The sequence below is a fragment of the Corythoichthys intestinalis genome, chromosome 18 (genome assembly GCF_030265065.1).
Source record: "Corythoichthys intestinalis isolate RoL2023-P3 chromosome 18, ASM3026506v1, whole genome shotgun sequence".
Taxonomy (NCBI): Eukaryota; Metazoa; Chordata; class Actinopteri; order Syngnathiformes; family Syngnathidae; genus Corythoichthys; species Corythoichthys intestinalis.
Genome location: NC_080412.1, coordinates 27,847,477 through 27,867,164, shown reverse-complemented (window position 1 = coordinate 27,867,164; position 19,688 = coordinate 27,847,477). Strand labels below are relative to the sequence as shown.

At 41.8% G+C, this 19,688-nt stretch overlaps 1 protein-coding gene across 2 annotated transcripts; it reads left to right on the top strand.

Moving 5' to 3' along the window:
• Positions 1-230: 230 nt before the first annotated feature.
• tcerg1b (transcription elongation regulator 1b (CA150)) lies at positions 231-18,671 on the top strand. Of its 2 annotated transcripts, XM_057821666.1 has the most exons (20): positions 231-298; positions 2,795-3,074; positions 3,189-3,729; positions 3,802-4,032; positions 4,317-4,376; positions 7,463-7,666; positions 11,213-11,316; positions 11,523-11,611; positions 11,689-11,849; positions 11,922-12,003; positions 12,293-12,428; positions 12,490-12,579; positions 12,651-12,769; positions 12,835-12,985; positions 13,057-13,221; positions 15,894-16,076; positions 16,134-16,313; positions 17,369-17,452; positions 17,521-17,621; positions 17,704-18,671. In XM_057821666.1, the coding sequence occupies exons 1-20, from the start codon at positions 252-254 to the stop codon at positions 17,903-17,905; spliced, it is 3,210 nt and encodes a 1,069-aa protein (XP_057677649.1). In that variant the 5' UTR covers positions 231-251; the 3' UTR covers positions 17,906-18,671. The 2 variants fall into 2 exon arrangements, with proteins under 2 accessions (XP_057677649.1, XP_057677650.1); XM_057821667.1 differs by lacking the exon at positions 4,317-4,376.
• Positions 18,672-19,688: the final 1,017 nt, after the last annotated feature.

The following is a 19,688-nucleotide window of genomic DNA, read 5'->3' as shown; positions in this document are numbered from 1 at the left end:
GAGAGAACACTAAAATGTGCGGGAATGGGACGAATTGACCAATGAGCTCGCGGCCTGCATTGTGACCGAACAAAGACATCGTGATCCATTGGAAGTAACGTAACAATTTAATGTCAAGCCCCGCCCTGGACGAAGGTCGTCGTCCAATCAGCACACACATGGAATGCGATTGACAGTGCAACCCGTCGAATGGAAATTGGTGAATTGATTTGAGGGCGTTTCCAGGAAGAGGCTCCTACCATTTTCCTGTAATGGCGGACCAAGCAGACAGCGAAGCAATCGGATTCGGCGACAACAGGTCAGAATATGGCCAACTCGAGTGATTCTATAACTGTTTTTAAGTTATGGTATTGAGCAAATATCGGCGTCGTGAAATAATTTGCCAAGCTAGCTTTGGGCCGCCACAATTTGTGAAACAAAGGCACTATTTATGGATGTAGCCACGGAGGCTAATCTGCGTTTAGCCAAGTGGCTCGCGGCCAGTGGCGAATCTCGATGCACGCGGTAAACATCCGCAAGAGGACTTTTGGTGTGATTTAAATTTTGTATGGATATTTTTGGCTCTTCCACGCTCGCAGTCGACCCTCATTTGGGTACAAGGGCTATTCATTGTTCTTATAAATTAGCCTTTTAGCTCACGTTCGTCTGCAGAGGAAACTTGGTTCCCCTCAAATATTTGCTATTCTCCTTGAGTGCGAAATTTCCGAGATGATGTACTCGTGACCAGCATGAACTTATACAGCTTTGCATCAAAACTATTACAGTGGTAGAATGCTCATTTCCCTGTAATATATATATATTTTAAATAACTTGTAGTGGCGGCTGGTTGAATTGGAGGGTTACCCATCAACTCATTTGTACATGTTGTACATTAAAAGCATCATGATGAATTAGGAGTTCTATTTTCTTGTACTAATTACCAATTACTGTGGTACCTCTACATACGAAGTTCATTCGTTCCAGGACCTTGTTTGTAAATTAAAATGGTCATATGCCAAGCAGGATTTTCCCATAAGAATACATTATAATTCCATTAATTCGTGCCACAGCCCGGAAACCTACACTAATTCCTTAATAAATGCTGCTGGTACTATTGGAATTACAATTACACAGATTAATTACACAGAGCAAAAGAAATTAGGACTAAAAATCAAAATAATATTTTAATAATAGTAGTAGTAATAATAATAAAATAATAACACCAGTAATAATGTAACGAATCTGGTTTAAATGTGGCGAATGTGTTTTGCGTGGTATACCTGAACGCACCACGTGGCTGACTTGACAGATATAGAGGACTTCTTACTTATCATGTTCAGCTGCGGTGTACAGTAGGCATGTTGTGTTGCACAATTTCTAAAATAATTGATTAAAAATCTGACGAAGCTGGCGATGTTACAATCATAATAATTGCAACCTCAACTTATAACGACTGGCGAACGAAGGTCGGAGGAGGACCGTCGAAATCGTAGACATTCTACGGCCCTATTGTCGAGCAACTTTACTGACGTGCACACCACCCTCAATATGTTTTAATCATTTTCATCATTTCAATGTTAAGCCTTTTTTTTTTTCACCACCTGCACTAACATTCTTGGAACCCATGTTGATTTCTCTCACAAGAAAATCCGCCTTGCGTCCGTCTTGCAGGAAAACAAACTGCGGCCCTGTCATAAATCGTCGTATTTCGAACATGTCGTCGGATGTAGAAATAAATGGCCAGTCAAATTTTACGTCGGATGTCGAAAAGATCGCGTGTTGAAGCGATCGTATGTCGAGGTACCACTGTACTAGTGATCTTTTTGCATTACAACAAAAGGTAACATGCTCTTAAGTACTGTAAATTTATATTTGAAAAAGTCTTGATTTGATTTTGATTTCATTTATTTCGAGCAGTAATAACAAAAACAGCAAGAGTAGGGAAAACATAACAATAATACCAGTAGTGTTGATTATAACAAAAATTAATAAAAAATACATACATACGTAGCTTGAAAAGGAGTGGGAAGAAGCCAAGCTTTTTTTGGGTCCCACCCCCAATTCACTCCCCAAAAATTCAATGTGAATACCGTTACTTCCCAACTTTATTATCATTGCACTATCACCACCGCCATCACTACCACTGCCTTCATCGTCGTCATCACTGCTGTCCCCATATATTGATGGCACTTTCAAAAGTAATAATTTATGTAGCTTTACTGGTGCTCATGGTGATAATTGTTGAAATGTTAATTATTCATTATACAATGTTATTTGTGGACCTGCTGCCAGAGGGGAACAACCCCCAGGCAACGGGACCACTCATTGCTATGTGTCCTAGCTGTGCATTAAAAGACAAGATTTGGGAACCTGAGCCAAGGTGTTAGCCTCCAGCGTCAGAGCTCCCACTTGCCATTCCTATACTCAAAGTTATATTGAATGTGTAGACATATAAACATGTTTGCATACTAGTTCATCTATATAGATATGTATAACCATTTAACTATCACCATCAGCACCGGCATTCTATTTTACAAAGACTTGTTCATCACGATAGAATCTGGACTCAATTGGATTACATCAATAGTGACAACACTAACGATGAAAATGACAGTTACAGCCACAACAATAATGACAACGATGGCTTAATGATCTTAATTTACATATGGATGAAATGATTATTTCCCAAAAGTCAACTCCAGCTAACCCTACAGTCCTTGTGAGGATAAACCATACAAAATGGATATTAGATTGTATTGTGATTTGGATTATTGTCTAAATGTTTTGTACAACACATTTTACACCTGCATTACAGAATGGCCCAGCAGGCCGTGCGGTTCCGTGGACCCGGCCCGTCGCCCACCGCCGCCACCGCTGCTCCCGCCCCTGCTGCCACCACTGTGCCAGCTCCCAATCAGACGCCGGTTCTGCGCGGCCCTCCGCCTCTCCTCAGGCCGCCACCGCCCCCCTTTGGAATGATGAGGGGACCACCACCGCCTCGTCCTCCTTTCCCGCGACCACCTTTTGACCCCAGCATGCCCCCCATTCCGCCACCGGGAGGCATGCCGCCCCCCATGGGCCCGCCGCATCTTCAGGTGAGTTGGTTTGCACTTATTAGCTTTATCTTGATTAACTAAATGAAATGACTTAGTAGAGTCCAAAATGTATTTTTTTTATTTAAGTTGTTTTTTGACTTGTCTTTCCCACAGAGACCCCCATTTCTTCCCCCTCCAATGGGCAATCTACCGCCCCCTCCAGGGATGCTCTTTCCTCCTGGTATGCCCCCAGTTCAAACTTCTGGAAGCCCCGCCCCCAACCCTACCCCTGCCCCTGCCCCAACTCCCACCCTCAACCCGACAGAGGAGATCTGGGTAGAGAACAAAACGCCAGAAGGGAAGGCGTACTACTACAACGCTCGCACTAGAGAGTCGGCGTGGACTAAACCGGAAGGTGTAAAAATCATTCAGCAGGCAGAGCTCAACCCTCTACTAGTGTCCGGAGCCGGGGCTGGCACCGCAACGGCAGCTGGCACCAACGTGGTGGTTGCCAGTGTGGGAGGCAACAACATGGGCGGTATCAGCGTGGGGGGCACCCCGGCCGCCAACTCCAGCAGCATCAACACTACGGCCAGCACAGCTGCCTCGCCTGTCGCCGCCCCTGCCAGCGCCCCCTCCAGCACCCCATCCCGCACGCTCAGCCCCAGTCCAGACTCCACCACCACAACTTTGGCCCCCACTGTGACCATTGCAGGTTGCAACACACACAAACTCATAAAACCATTTTTCAGTTCTCCAATTCAACATTTGCTTGCGGTCCCTCCAGCCACCGTCATGGCAGACCTTTCCCCCGTGGCCAGCTCGTCGGCGCCGCCAGTCACCGTGGTGACGGTATCCACGGTGCCGTCCCCCGTCACGGCAGTGCAGACCGTCCCGCTGCTGACCGCCACCCTGCCTCATAGTGTGGCCCAGCCCACCGCCACCATACCTGCCTTCCCGCCTGTCATGGTGCCGCCCTTCAGGGTGCCCTTGCCAGGCATGCACATCCCCCTACCAGGTGAGACGCGCTCAGCATCACCATTGCTTCTCATGATCATGGGAGGATGCACATATTTTCTTTATGAAAATTTCACATCAGTAATTATTCACACTGCAACACTAATGAGCTCTCGTTTAGAGAAGTTTTTTTTTTCAAGACCCGTTGCACTTACATTATATGAAAGTTTGCACAGCATGACCTCTGACCCCAAGTCTGTCAGTGCGCGCGCACACACAACGACACACACACGCAGTGTGTTGCTTGTGTCCAACCAGATGCTTGCTTGTGCATTGTTGTTGCAGGTGTAGCAATGATGCAGATAGTTGGCGCTCCCTGCGTAAAGGCGGGCCCTGGTGCCAACGGTAAACGCACCCGCCCGCCCGCTCGCTAGATGGCATGCTAGTTTGTTACTTCCTCTGCAACCCCACCCCCAGTTGCGCCGTCATTCAGCCACACAACATGCACACAACACACAAGTATATTATTCTCATAACCTCACATGCAGAATTTGGACAGCATGTGTGTGTGTGCGTGCGTGTATGCGGATATGCTTGTGTGTGTTAGGGCTATTGAAAAATGGATAAATAATAAAATGACAACTATGTTGATTAATCGCTGAGGGACATTGTGTACCTTAAAATTGTCCAAATCTTCCTCTTTAAGCCTATTAACTCTTTAAATGCCATTGATGATGACAGACGTCCAATCATGTGGCTCTATTCATCCGTCTGTTGTGAATTTAAATTGTGGTCTCTAGTAGACGTCGAATCTATTTGGACGGGGGGGCTGGTAGTGAATGAGCACTTGTTTGCTTGCTGCCAACCCTCCCCCTTCAAGTGGATTGGATGTTTATCGCGTCAATGGCAGCCAATGAGTTAACGGTAAATATTCTCACTATTTACGTAATCTTTGATGATAGCAGACTGAGTATTTTTCTAAGAAACCAAAATAATTGTAAACATCTGCTGCTTTGAAATAGGAGTGGGAACCTCTTGGTACCTCACGATACGATACGGTTTGAGATACAAAGGTCACGATAACGATGATCTGACGATATGGCGATACGAGTATCAATACATTGGTCAGGAAATCATTCTAGGATATTCTAAAAACAACTAATAAACAGAAAAACAAGCTTCTGCTGTGGATTGGAATGACTTTATCATTTGTGGACGTCCAATCCATTTGAACTGGGAGGGTTCATTCGCTGCCATCCCTCCCACTTCAAGCGGATTGAACGTCTATGGCCGTCAGTAGCAGCTAATGCCAGGCAATGAGGTAACTTTGGGCCATTTAAGGTCATTTATCTGTTGATTTTCAGTTACTTCCTGTTCATTTTGTGTTACAGACCTGGGAATCCCCCAAATGAATAGGCAGTGACTCAAACTCAACTGGAAATGACCTGGAAATGCCCTAAAACGAACAGCAAGTGACCTGGAAATGCCCTGAAATTCTGACAGAATGACTGTGAATGCTCTGGTTTCGAATGAACGAACGTTCTCAGTCTAAATGGATTGGGTGTCGAGCACCGTCAAGGCAGCCTGAGAGTTAACTAAACTTTTGGTAGAAACTCATTGGTTCTTTTTTTTTTTTTTTTTTTTTTTTTTTTTAGACATTTCCTTTTTAAAATGATATCTCGATTCTTGCAGGAGCACATCGATAACCTTTTGGGATTCAAAGTATCACGATTTATCACCATTTCGATATTTTGTCACACCCCTACTTTGAAAACAGTTACATCGCATAGATTTTCACGTTTACAGCTAAACTGTTAAACCGAGACTAATTCAACAGAAACATGATTTAAATCTGAGGCACATTATCTGCTCATAAAAAAAAATATATATATATAATTATAATAATAATTAGGGGGTGACAAAATATCGAAATGGTGATATATCGTGGTACTTTGTATCCCAAAAGGTTATCGATATGCTCCTGCCAAGAATCGAGATATCGTTTAAAAAAGGTGTCAATGTCTAAAAAATAAATAAAAAGGAACAAACTAGTTGCTACCAAAATCTTCACCATAATAGTGTCTCAGTTAACTCTAAGGCAGCACTGATTGTGCTCGACGCCCAATCCATTTAGACTGGGAATGTTCGTTCATTCGAAACCAGGGCATTCACAGTCATTCTGTCTGATTTTCAGGGTACCTACAGGTCACTTGCTGTTCATTTTAGGGCATTTACAGGACATTTCCTGTTGAGTTTGAATCACTGCCTATTCATTTGGGTGAATCCATGGTCACTTTCTGCTCTGTAACTCAAACTAACAGGAAGTGACCCATGAAATGCCCCAAAAGCAATAGGAAGTAACTGAAAATTAACAGGTAAATGACCTTAAATGACCCAAAATTACCTCATTGCCTAGCATCGGCTGCCACTACCGGCCATAGAAGTGGGAGGGATGGCAGCGAATGAACACCCTCCCAGTTTAAATGGATTGGACATCTAGTAGTGATAAACTCGTTCCAATTCACAGCATAAGCTTGTTTTTCTGTTTTATAGTTGTTTGTAGAATAGCCTAGAATGATTTCCTGACCAATGTATCGATAATCGTTGTATCGTCATATCGTCAGATCATCGTTATCGTGAGCTTTGTATCGCAAATCATATCGTATCATGAGGTACCAAGAGGTTCCCACTCCTAATAATAATAAAAAATTGGGGATTAGACAACCCAAAATAATCATTTGTGGCAGCGTTTGTTGCATGTGTGCAGTCCTAATGTGTATGAGTTTGTGCGTTGTTTTGTATGTGTTGTTTATGGGAGGTGTCTGTGGTTTTTGTGCACGTTTGATGTATGCGCAGTTGTATGTGTAGTTGTGCTGTGCGATATGGAAAATAATCTGTCACGATGTGGGCCGTTTTATATCAGCGATATGCCATGATATATGTAGGCCTAATGCTGCCCACGCGTAAGGATCGTAGATGACAGTAGAAAGACTCTTCAGTCCTCGACAACCTCTACCAGGGTATGTGGTGATAAAAATGAACCAATTGTAGGTAAATGAAGAATATACCCAATTTTTTTGGGTAGAGACCACTAGAGACCGTTCGAGGGTACATCTGTGAAATGTATAGATCCCTAATAAATAAGAGCGAATGGTCTGCTTTGTATATGACAGCAGTGACGATAGATGGGAATTATGCTGATAGTAGGCTTACTATTGTTTTTTCGATATATATCGTCATATCGCACAGCACTAGTGTGGAGGTATGGGCTTATGTACGGTGTGTTTGTCAGAGTGATTGGACGTCTATCGCCGTCAATGGCAACCAATGAGTCACTTGTCCTAGAATGAGACCATTGGAACAATATGTCATCGTTGCTGCTTACTATACACACACTCACACACGCAGTAGCTGGTCTAACAAAACGGGTGCGGGGGGTGCCGTGCACTCACAAGTGTCACCGACTTTGTGCCAATGATCCCGCCTCTCAGGAATGTTGCCTGGCATGGGCCCGCCTCTGGTATCCATGATGCACCCTCAGTTGGCACTGTCAGCAGCGCCCGCCGCTTCCATGGCCGCCACCCTACAGCTGCCTGAGTGGTCTGAATACAAGACTGTGGATGGCAAGACTTACTACTACAACAACCGGACCCTTGAGTCCACCTGGGAGAAACCGCAGGCCCTGCTGGACAGAGGTGGGAGCCCATGTTGAGAATTTTTTTTCGAAACGTATGTTTACAAATGTCTTGTTTTGAATTAGTAATTATTCTGTTTTTTTTGTGAAGGATGATAGATATAGCTGAATATTCATTGGTCCGAGGCCCAATTCCAAAGATTTGGATGCTTCAGTTGTAGTCATTTTCTGAATAGCCTACTTCTGATTGCAAGCCACTTGACTGATTTTTCAAGGCTCACAAGAAATGACAAAATACTCTTCTTTTACCAAGGAAAAAAGAAAGAAAATCAGGTTTTATTGACTTCCATCATGCTCACTCACTTTGAGAAGGAAACAAACAAGATTGCGAATTGTTGTCTTAGCCCTGGCATTCACAGTATTAGTGACATTACATGAGAGTAATACTATAAAAATAACTCATGTTCCCATCGCTTTGCTCATGTTGTCGACTGTCTCACGAAATTCAGAATTGCTCAACATGACAAAAAAAAAGCCACCTCGTCTGTATGTGTATTTCGTATTAGTCAAAGACTTGATAAACGTGAACTAGTTTTTACGGTGCCACAATTCCTTTGCTCTAAAATTCGGGTAACTGATTTTAATGCCACATGTTTTCATACAGTACCGTATTTTTCGGACTATACGTCGCACCTGAGTATAAGTTGCACCAGCCAAAAAATGCGCAACGAAAAGAAAAAAAAACATATAAGTCGTACGGGAGTATAAGTCAGATTTTTTGGGGGGAAATTTATTTGATAGAATCCAGCACCAAGAACACACATGTCATCTTGAAAGGCAATTTAAAATACAATAGAGCACAACAGGCTGAATAGGTGTACAGTATCCTAACATTACATGACACTAGAAGTTAGATCGGGCCTAAAAAAATCCAGGCCGGTCCGGGGGTATTAAAGCCCGACGTGACCCGAGCCTGATCAATTAACTTGATTTGCTTGCCGGAGCCCGAAAAAACCCGAAATTTTATGTTTTATTTGTAGGCACGAGCCCGAAAAAAAAACGAGATTTAATGCTTTATTTGTGAGGACTCAGGAGAAGGAGGAAATGCGGGGATGCGATGCGTGTTTGCATTTTGTGTGATCACATTTGTGACGATGAGGTGCATATATGCATTACGATAACAAATTAAAGCCTGTCTTTTGTAACGAATTCTCTGAGTTAAACAAGACTGTAAGATTGATATTCAATAACATTTTTATCTTTAATATTTGCGTAGCTGTTCTAACAGGCGGATAGTGGATTTGACATTTATTTTAATCTCCTGGAGTTGGCAGAAAAAAAACCCGCAAGTTTTGTCAATGTTTAAATAGTCTACATATTTTTATGATTATTATAAATGCATTTACACATCGAAATAACGCTTGAAAAGTTTGTTAAATATATTTCTCGTATGAGACCAAAGCGCCACATTCGTTGACATTCAGCGAAGTCGACACAGGTTTCCGTATAGCACCTTCAACAATCAATTTGCGTTGCCTCAAACAGTTTACATTGTCCCCGTTTTAACACATTGAGAGCGAAAAGGCAGAGAAATGCGAATGGACACAGGTGTTCATTGGACCGCGCCTTTTATTGGTTTAAGCTTTGGCAGCCACTACTAACAGTCATGGTTGCCCAACTTCCCATCGTGCATTGGGCGGAGCAGAGGTGTTTTTTTTACCACGCCTAATGGCGTACCGCAAACAAACACTTCCGCTCATTAATATTCATGACATTAGCTACTGTTGCTAAGTAGGGACAAGCCACTGTTTGTCCCTAATAGGAAATGAATGGAAATCGTGTACGAAGGAGATGTTTACAGAGCTAAACCTACCAATTCTCTCCGAAAATGATGTGCCTGGTGCCAAATTCACTGGCAAAGATGTGGAAGAACATAAAAACGATCAGTTAAAGAGATGGCTTGAGTGTCGAAGGCAGAAAAAGACGAAAAAAAAAAAGGAGCCGACCTAAGCATAGCCTTAGCTTTTTTATCCACTCGACTGACAAAGGACATTCTCCTGTTTCAACAAGCTATCCTTTACCATCAGCCCTGTCTTTCTTATATATCCTCTGGTTGTCCTACGTCTCTGACCGTTCTTGGGGGTAATTTAGTTAGCTTTGTGTAGCGATCGCAAATGCTACTCAGTGACAGCCAACGAACACTTTTCATTTTTCCATTGATAACAAATCTTAATTCTATAATTTATTTACACTTCCCCCTTACTAAAGTTGTTTTATTTATATATATATATATATATATATATATATATATATATATATATATATATATATATATATATATATATATATATATATATATATATATATATATATATATATATATATATATATAACAGAAACGGTAACAGTGGCAGTCAGATACCATTGTAATTCTTTTCAGGTCATTCATTGTCAGACAGAAGCAGTACGGCACAACGTTACGCTAAAAAAAAATAAGTTAAAAATATAAAAACGGCTTACCTCTTTGTCCTCTGAAAAACCATGCCAACCCAACAAAATGTTTACTGCATATGAAATGTGAATGGATTCACCGAGCTGGTGTTAAAGTCCGCGCAAGTTGATCCGGTCTTCACATTTTTTTCTTCCCGAGTTTTTGGTTTCCGGAAACGTATGAAGAAAACATCCTTCATGTGTCGCAATGTCTAGAGTCGTTTCTACAAGTTCCAAAAAAGCAACGCGTGATCGGCATGTTCGTTTTTGAAAGATTACCGGCGAAAAGTAGCACAAATTACGTTGTTTCTACGCGAGGGCGGGTCTATAATGTCCCACTTCGGCTTTACGATGCGACGTCGTGGTCTAAAAATAGCATGCGTGCGGTACGCCATTGTACACAACGCAGAACATACTGTATACCATTTGCAGCCACCACTGACAGTCATGGTTGCCCAACTTCCCATCATGCATTTGGGCGGAGCAGGAGACGTTCTTTTTCTTAGTATAAAATTACTATAACTTGTACTAAAATTTATCTTTTAAGAACTATGTCTTTCTATCCGTGGATCCCTTTAACAGAAAGAATGTTAATAATGTTAATGCCATCTTGTGGATTCATTGTTATAATAAACAAATACAGTACTTATGTACAGTATGTTGAATGTTTATGTCAGTCTTGTGTCTTATCTTTCCATTCCAACAATAATTTACAGAAAAATATGGTATATTTAAGAGATGGTTTGAATTGCGATTAATTACGATTAATTAATTTTTAAGCTGTGATTAACTCGATTAAAACTTTTAATTGTTTAACAGCCCTAATATTTATTTTTAAAAAGTTAGCGAGGGAGAAGTCGGCCTGACCCGACCGTAAATAGTCACACATAAGTCGCTCCAGAGTATAAGACGCACCCTCTGCCAAACTACGGGGAAAAAATACTGCGACTTAAAGTCCGAAAAATACGGTACAATATTACATAGTGCTCATGCAAACACGTTGTGTTGTCTTTTGAGAGTGATGCTGGATATCCATGGCAAATGATTGATTTGAAATACATGTGGTTTGGGACAAATCAAATCCAATGTTGAGGTTTCCTCAATTGCTTGTGTCCAGAAAAAGAGGCAGAGAAGGCCAAGGAGCGACTGGCGCTGGAGGAGGCGGAAGCCATGGAGATGGAGGAGGAGGAGAGCAAAATCCTCACCATAAATGACAAGCATGTAAGACAACAGATGTTGCATCAAATAGCCCTGCTAAAGTCAGATTTTCAATTTTAATTTACTGAAATTCTGACAAATTGAATTGAAAAAGGCCTTTGCACCATTATCAAAATGTTGTTAATCAGTTGGTTGTTATACCTTTGAAATGAAACAAACTATGAACAAATAACTGGACTGCAATATTTGTGCTTTTTTTTTTGTTGAAGGAGCGCAAAGAAGAAGAAATGAGCGAGGAAGAGAAAGCGGCACAGAAAGCTCGTCCGGTGGCCACCAACCCAATCCCAGGAACGCCGTGGTGCGTGCGTGCTGACGCCAATTACAACGAGTGTCAAAACCCGGCTATCTGCTCACTCTCTCCTTCCCGTGCGGCAGGTGCGTGGTGTGGACGGGCGACGAGCGCGTCTTCTTCTACAACCCCACAACTCGACTGTCCATGTGGGACCGACCCGAAGAGCTGGTGGGTCGCGCCGACGTTGACAAACACATCCAGGAGCCCCCGCATAAGCGAGGCCTCGACGATGCCAAACGGACAGGTGACCGTTAAACAAGCGTCACAAGAGCTAACAGGCACTTTTTGTGTTTGTAACGGTTGTGTGCGTGCGCAGTTTTTAGCAGGGAGGAGTCAGAGCTGGGCCTCGCCTCAGACGACGCGCACGACGAGGAGCCCTCCAAAGCCAAGAAGAGAAAGTCAGTCACGTTTTTCATCTACTGCAAATTCCACCTGACTATAACCATCGCTGTTAAGTCATTGTCTACCATTGACGGGTTATAAGTCCAATCCATTTGAACTGGGAGGGGTGGCAGCGAATGAACGAATGTTCATTCGCTGCCACCCCTCCTAGTTCAAATGGATTGGACGTCTACTAGTGACACTCATTTAAATTTACAGCAGACTGTTGTAAATAGCCGCACGATTGGACGTATCATCGTCAATGTCACTAAAGGATTTAAGACGGGGTATTTATCTCACATACAGGAAAGAAGATGCAAATGAGCCGGACTCTGAGAAGGAAGCAGTGATGGAGGCGGAGCTTCGGGCAGCCCGAGAAAGAGCTGTGGTGCCCCTTGAATCCAGGATGACTCAATTCAAAGACATGCTGCTAGAAAGAGGGGTACGCGGCGCATTTGATGTCGTCATTTGCCGCCTGTCAACATTAATTTGCTTGCACGCAGGTGTCTGCTTTCTCCACGTGGGATAAAGAGCTTCACAAGATTGTATTCGACCCTCGCTACCTTCTGCTCAACCCCAAAGAACGCAAGCAGGTCACCCGCGTCTCGTTGTTTTCCCTCCACGTGCCGATCGAGCACAGGTCGACGTTGTAATGTGACCGCAGGTGTTCGACCAATACGTGAAGACGAGAGCAGAGGAAGAGAGGAAGGAGAAGAAGAACAAGCTGATGCAGGCCAAAGACGAATTCAGGAAGTTGATGGACGAGGCCAAGCTGACAGCCAGGTAAGGACTGTTCGGCGCAGCCGTCTTCTTCATGTCTTCAACACGTCTTCGTCACGTCTCCTTAGGACCACCTTCAGCGAGTTTGCCGTCAAAAACGGCAGAGACCCTCGATTCAAGAGCATCGACAAGATGAAGGACAGGGAAGCCATCTTCATTGAACACATGACGGCCCTAAGGAAGCGGGACAAGGAGGACTCCAAATCCAGAGGGGATAAGGTAAGGAGACCCCCTGCTGCCTCCCCGACTCTGATGATCGGCGGACTAAAGAGCTCTACGTCTGGCGGCAGGTGAGGCAGGACTTCTTCGAGATGTTGAGCGACCAACATGTAGAAGGAGGTCAGCGCTGGAGCAAAGTCAAGGAGAGGATGGAGACGGACCCACGCTACAAGGCTGTGGAGAGCTCCGCCCTCAGGGAGGATTACTTCAAACAGTATCTGGACAAGCTCGCCAAGGTGAACACCAAATTTTGCACGACAAGGCACCTCAGTCTTTAACTAAACTAGGAACAGAACATTTTAGGTTCCTGCATCATATTTTGTTCATATGTACAGTTTCACTCTTTTTAACTTTTAAGATGCTAACAGCTGATTTGGAATAAGCCTGCCGTGATATGCAGTAAGTCAATTAATCGCACGGTAAATAAAAATGAGTGCGGTAATTTTCCGGGCTGCAATTTCTCGCTGCTTGCATACATTCGTGCGTGCATATGTTTGCATGTGCTGCATACTTACTTTCACAGATGTTTATTGGTCATCAACACACCATAGAATTAAAGTTCAGACATACAAAATAAGGAAACACCTCTGTATTTAACATTGTAAAACATTAGCATTGCTACATCGAGTCTAATGGAAAACAGACAATATACTAGCCGCTTTAGCCTGCTACAAAACAATGGCAATTTTTTCCAAAACAAAAACTTGCGGATTAAAGGTGACGCTTCAAACATGAAAGGTTAAAAGCGTTTGCAAACGATCCCAAAAAAAAAGAAAATACAGTGGGGCAAATTAGTATTTAGTCAACCATCAATTGTGCAAGTTCTCCTACTTGAAAAGATTAGAGAGGCCTGTAATTGTCAACATGGGTAAACCTCAACCATGAGAGACAGAATGTGGGGGAAAAAAACAGAAAATCAGATTGTTTGATTTTTAAAGAATTTATTTCCAAATTAGAGTGGAAAATAAGTATTTGGTCACCTACAAACAAGCAAATCTCTGGCTGTCAAAGAGGTCTTACTTCTTCTAACGGGGTCTAACGAGGCTCCACTCGTTACCTGCATTAATGGCACCAGTTTTAACTCATTATCGGTATAAAAGACCCCTGTTCACAACTTCAGTCAGTCACACTCCAAACTCCACTATGGCCAAGACCAAAGAGCTGTCGAAAACACCAGAGACAAAATTGTAGACCTGCACCAGGCTGGGAAGACTGAATCTGCAATAGGTAAAACGCTTGGTGTAAAGAAATCATCTGTGGGAGCAATTATTAGAAAATGGAAGACATACAAGACCACTCATAATTAATCATATTCTGCACTTAGCTAGCTTTCATATTACTTTTTATGCATTGTGTGTTTTAAAAAAAAATATTTGTAATATATAGGGCTGTCAAATTTAATGCGTTAACGGGTGGTAATTAATTTTTTAAATTAAGCACGTTAAAATGTTTAACGCATGCGCGGAATGACCCGCTCATGCATAGCCTCAAACAGATTACAATGACCCACTTGAGAGCTAAGAGGCAGAGAAAGGTGTCTTTTTTTTGTGCTTTTTCTTAACAAAGGTATACCACACGCAACGTGCTGGCACTTTGTTTCTTTATTAGCACATTCAGCTTCAACATTAACACAGCTTACGGCTCTCGGCAGGCCATAACTCTAACTCACTCCTGCATCATGTGAGTAAACAACTTGTTGGCGCCGCGTGCACTTCAAGGTGCCTCGGATAATTCTATATCAGAATATTACAAAAGGCGAGTGGACACAGGCGTTCATTGGACCGCGCCGTTTATTGGCATAAGCTTCGGCAACTCCTTCACAACAAACATAAGTATAGTGAAAGCACGACAAAAATAATATCTCTCAAAAAATTAATGTTCACAAAAAGAAAAGCGCTTCAATCTGTATTAATGAGGCCCTATTCTCAGAGTTAAACAACAGTGCAAAGAGAACTGGCATTCCCAATCAAAATGGCTATGCAACATACACATAAAACTTAAGACTTTGGTCAAACTCTATTCAAACATTTCGTTGAGTTCAACAAATACATTGGATGGCAATATTTATTCAAAATATACAAACTATCAGAGGTCAAGTACGTTGTGAAGCCAGCACTCAAATGACGTGAATTACAATGGATGGACCAGTAAACAGGAAACTACGGCGTCAGTCGAGGGACAAAACGCACTATTTGGCTTGATTTCTCATTTAATTTAAAACTCGCCATTGACACCTTGTGGTGTATTTAGTGTATCTAGTTTATTTTTTGATAGAAAATTTTACAAATTTTATTAAAACGAAAACATTAAGAGGGGTATTAATATAAAATTAGTATAACTTGTACAAACATTTATCTTTTAAGAACTGCAAGTCTTTCTTGTGGATCCCTTTAACAGAAAGAATGTTAATAATGTTAATGCCAATACAGTACTTATGTACAGTATGTTGAATGTATATATCCGTCTTACGTCTTTCCATTCCAACAATAATTTACGGAAAAATATGGCATATTTTAGAGATCGTTTGCATTACGTTTAATTCATTTTTAAGCTGTGATTAACTCGATTAAAAATTTTAGTCGTTTGACAGCCATACTAATATAGTTTGTTTTATTTAGGAATAGTAATTTATTGCATTTGAAAGGGCGATTTAATAGGATGTTTTGTCACTACATTAGTGGTTGAATTGGTTAAAAAAATTGACATTAATATCGCAAATCGGCAGTAATTTATGAGACAATATATCGCCTACTAAAATTAGTTATTGTGACAAGCCTAATTTTGAATGATTCGCCTCCTAACAGTCCAAATGGATTAGACATCTATCACTGTCAACTAACTGCTAACTACCTCGGCACATGATGTGCAAGTACTTTACATATACATTATTTTCCTTATCCTCTCTCAGAGCCTTGACTTGGAGAAGGAGCGCGAGTTGGAGCGTCAGGCTCGCATCGAGGCCAGCCTGCGGGAACGGGAGCGTGAGGTCCAGAAGGCACGATCGGAGCAGACCAAAGAGATTGATCGCGAGAGAGAGCAGCACAAGCGCGAAGAAGCCATCCAGCACTTCAAGGCTCTCATGTCCGACATGGTGAGAAAGACGCACGCTGGTTTTACAGGCAGACTTTTAAGCTCCTTCCCCTCGTAGGTGCGCTCATCAGATGCGACGTGGTCAGACACGCGGCGCAACCTACGCAAAGACCACCGCTGGGAGTCGTCGTCACTACTGGAACGTGAGGAGAAGGAGAAGCTCTTCAATGATCACGTGGAGGCGCTGGCCAAGAAGAAAAAGGAACACTTCAGGCAGCTCCTTGACGAGACCACCATGGTGAATGCACTTCACTTACTGTAACTTTACCTTTGGGCAATTTGGGACATCTCATATAACGATGCGATATGATTTGTATTACTTGATTAAAAATCTGACAATTACGAGTTTTTCTCGCATTATTTTTAACTGATATTAAACCAACTTGTCATAAATTTTGAAATGCATAAAGAAGTGCTGCAACATAAAAGTATGTAAAGTGAACAAAGGCGGCACAATAGCATACTTATTTTTATAGGCTGAAGACCTCTCAATTTGCCACTCAAGTTGTTGTGGACACTAGCTTGGAAGTCTGACTCCTCTGTCATTCGTGAACCAACCGTCTTGAAACTTTGTAGCTATGTAGCCAGGATCCCTTAATTCTCGTAGCGTGATTTTATAAAATTTGCAATTAGACAAAAAAAATTTAAAAACCGGGCTCTGAGTATTGATGCGTATACATCCTTAGAATATACCTACCAAATTACATTTCATATCTGTCCACGATTAACAGAGAAGCAACTTTATTCAATGTTTTCCCCAAAAAGAAGAGCCAAAATAACAGTGCAGGGTTTTGAAACCTTCCTCTGTGTGGTCTAAAAATAGAATAGAAAACCTTTTTTGTCATTGTACAGAGTACAACGAGATTTAAACTTCGCCATAACGTGAACACATAAAACAAAAGTACAATAAGTCTAATATTAAAAAAAACGGTTACAGTGTACACTGATTTGGTGTAAAGTGAATAAGTGACTAGCAGCAAGTGATGATGTAGTGGTAATATAACAGTGCATATATGAAATTGATGGCTTGACTTGTGAGAAACAAATAACAGTTTGTGCAAAGGTACTAATGTAACTGTGCAAATATTGCATATGCAGTACCCAGCTAATACAATACCCAGATTGAGACCGATGTCTGAGTAGATATTATTTAGTGAGTTGCATATAACAATATCGTGGCAGTAGCAGTGCAATGACAGTGACATATCAGTGCAAACTTGAGTTGAGTATGGTGAGATAAAAGTGACGATAGAGAATTTGTCCATATGCCTTACCGGATGTTTTGTGTTCAAGATCACTCTAACAACCACGTGGAAGGAAGTTAAGAAGATCATAAAGGAGGACCCCAGATGTATCAAGTTCTCATCCAGTGACAGAGTAAGACCCTACGTGGCTAGCATGATTAGTCTTCACAAGTGTTTTTATTATGAACATGTTTTTTGTAGAAGCGACAGCGTGAGTTTGAGGACTACATCAAAGATAAATACATCACGGCCAAAGCTGACTTCAGAATTCTCCTGAAGGAGACAAAGTTCATCACGTACAGGTGGGCACCTTCCCTTTGGACACCCGCGTCAAGGAGCCGCAACGTTCATACGAGCTGTTTTTTTCGTCTTTGGTCATGCTAGGTCCCGGAAGCTTATCCAAGAGTCGGAGCAGCACCTGAAGGACGTGGAGAAGATCCTACAGAACGATAAGCGCTACCTGGTGCTGGAGTGCGTCCCCGAAGAACGCCGCAAGCTTATTATGTTCTACATCGAGGACCTGGACCGGCGCGGGCCGCCCCCACCCCCTACCGCTTCGGAGCCCACGCGCCGCTCCACCAAGTGACCCTACGGGCGTTCCCCTCCCCCCTTCCTTCACCCTATCGGCGTGCCCTCTGACCCAATGGCCAGCCGCCGTCGGGCCGCCCCCGCGCTGGGTGCTCAGGTTTGAAAAGGGGTCGTAGGTTTCCAGTCAATTTTCAAATTCGGGTAGGAATTTGGGAAATTTGCTTTCCATGGGAATTTGGTGGAACTAAATGAAATGGTTTCATTTTGTTATAAGCAGATGGCCATGCAAAATTGATGGCTCTTTTGAGAGCAAATCTCAAGTGTTATTTTATTTTGCGGCACAGTGCAAAATAAAATAATCCAAGTGATCAATCGCGCTGTAAAAGCTGGTAAGTCTGTATCACTAGACTTGCATGAAATCTGCTTGCTGTAGTTAAGCGTTATACTCAGCTGCATTTTAGTTCCATAATAGGCGACGACCTTCAATATTTTATCCCTGAAAGTTCCCATGGAAAGTTTCCAAATTCCCAGAATTTCGCAACAGTACTGGGAGCTTGTCCGTGGAGAGACAGCGCACCCCCCTCCTGCGGACACCAGGTCGCCTTTGACCCTTCACCTCTGCCTTGAGGGATGAAGAGGCTGCGCCAGTCTGCAGCCACTAGTGTATGATAGTTCATGTAAATCATCTTCAGCGTGTGCGTGTATGTGCGAGTGAGTACAAGTGTGTTGGAAGCGAGCCCAAGCCTTACAGCACCGCCACCGTCTGGAATGTTCCCCAATTTTGTCTCCACGTTCTAATAAATGCAACTTCTTGTCTTTTTCAACCTCCATCAAAGCTTCTTGAGCACAAACACAATATGAAGGGTCACTGAGTAAAATGAAAAATGACTAAATTTTCGATACGTACATACAAACCACAATTCCAATCAAGTTGGAATGGAAGCATAATTTATAAATAAGGTCTATAAAAGAAATTAACCAAAGGCATGTTGATCAAATGAAAACCGTATGACAGAAAAATTAGAAAAGTAAAAGCATGTCAAAATAGAGAATGACTAGAACTAAATGTGGGGGAAAATGATGAAATGATAAACTAGGTAACAAGTTATAACAGGACCAATTAATTGCCAATGTAGTGAAAATATAAATTAACAATAACAATGGAAAATTCAAAATGATACTGCAAAAATAAAAGCCGAAGTAAATGGCTAATTTTAAAAAGTATGAAAATGTAAATATGCAAATGTGTGTGAGGGAGTTACAAGACCGTGTGAACATGCCGAATTCTAACATTTTAATTATATATGGTTTATTTAAAGTTTGGGTGGCGAATAAAATACTGTTACTTTTCAAAAAATTAGCATATTGTGATAAAGTTCATTATTTTCTGTAATGTACTGATAAACATTACACTTTCATATATTTTAGATTCATTACACACAACTGAAGTACCGTATTGGCCCGAATATAAGACGGCCCTGATTATAAGACGACCCCCTCTTTTTCAAGACTCAAGTTTGAAAAGACTTTTTGAACACGAAATTAATTTTTATACAGAACATAATTACAGTACATCCGAAACAAATGATTATAATATATTTGAGAGAAAAAGCATGTTATTTTGCCTCATTCAAATCATAATATCTGAATATTTAAATATGTAAATTAAATTGCACATTCGTAAATGAATGGCTTCGGGTTTTTGAAATGTAAATAAACCAATCTTGTGATAAAACAACAAAATTGCAATAACTGCATTAACCATCAAAGTGAAGTCTAACTGTAACTAGTCTTGAAAAAAATCTGAATAAGGAAAAACACTGCAATAAAATTATGCAAAC

Excerpts from the sequence above, each read along its gene's own strand:
- tcerg1b (XM_057821666.1), top strand. The coding sequence starts at position 252 with ATGGCGGACCAAGCAGACAGCGAAGCAATCGGATTCGGCGACAACAG. Across the intron at positions 7,667-11,212 it reads GCAGGCCCTGCTGGACAGAG|AAAAAGAGGCAGAGAAGGCC; the intron begins GTGGGAGCCCAT and ends GCTTGTGTCCAG. Across the intron at positions 11,317-11,522 it reads TCACCATAAATGACAAGCAT|GAGCGCAAAGAAGAAGAAAT; the intron begins GTAAGACAACAG and ends TTTTTGTTGAAG.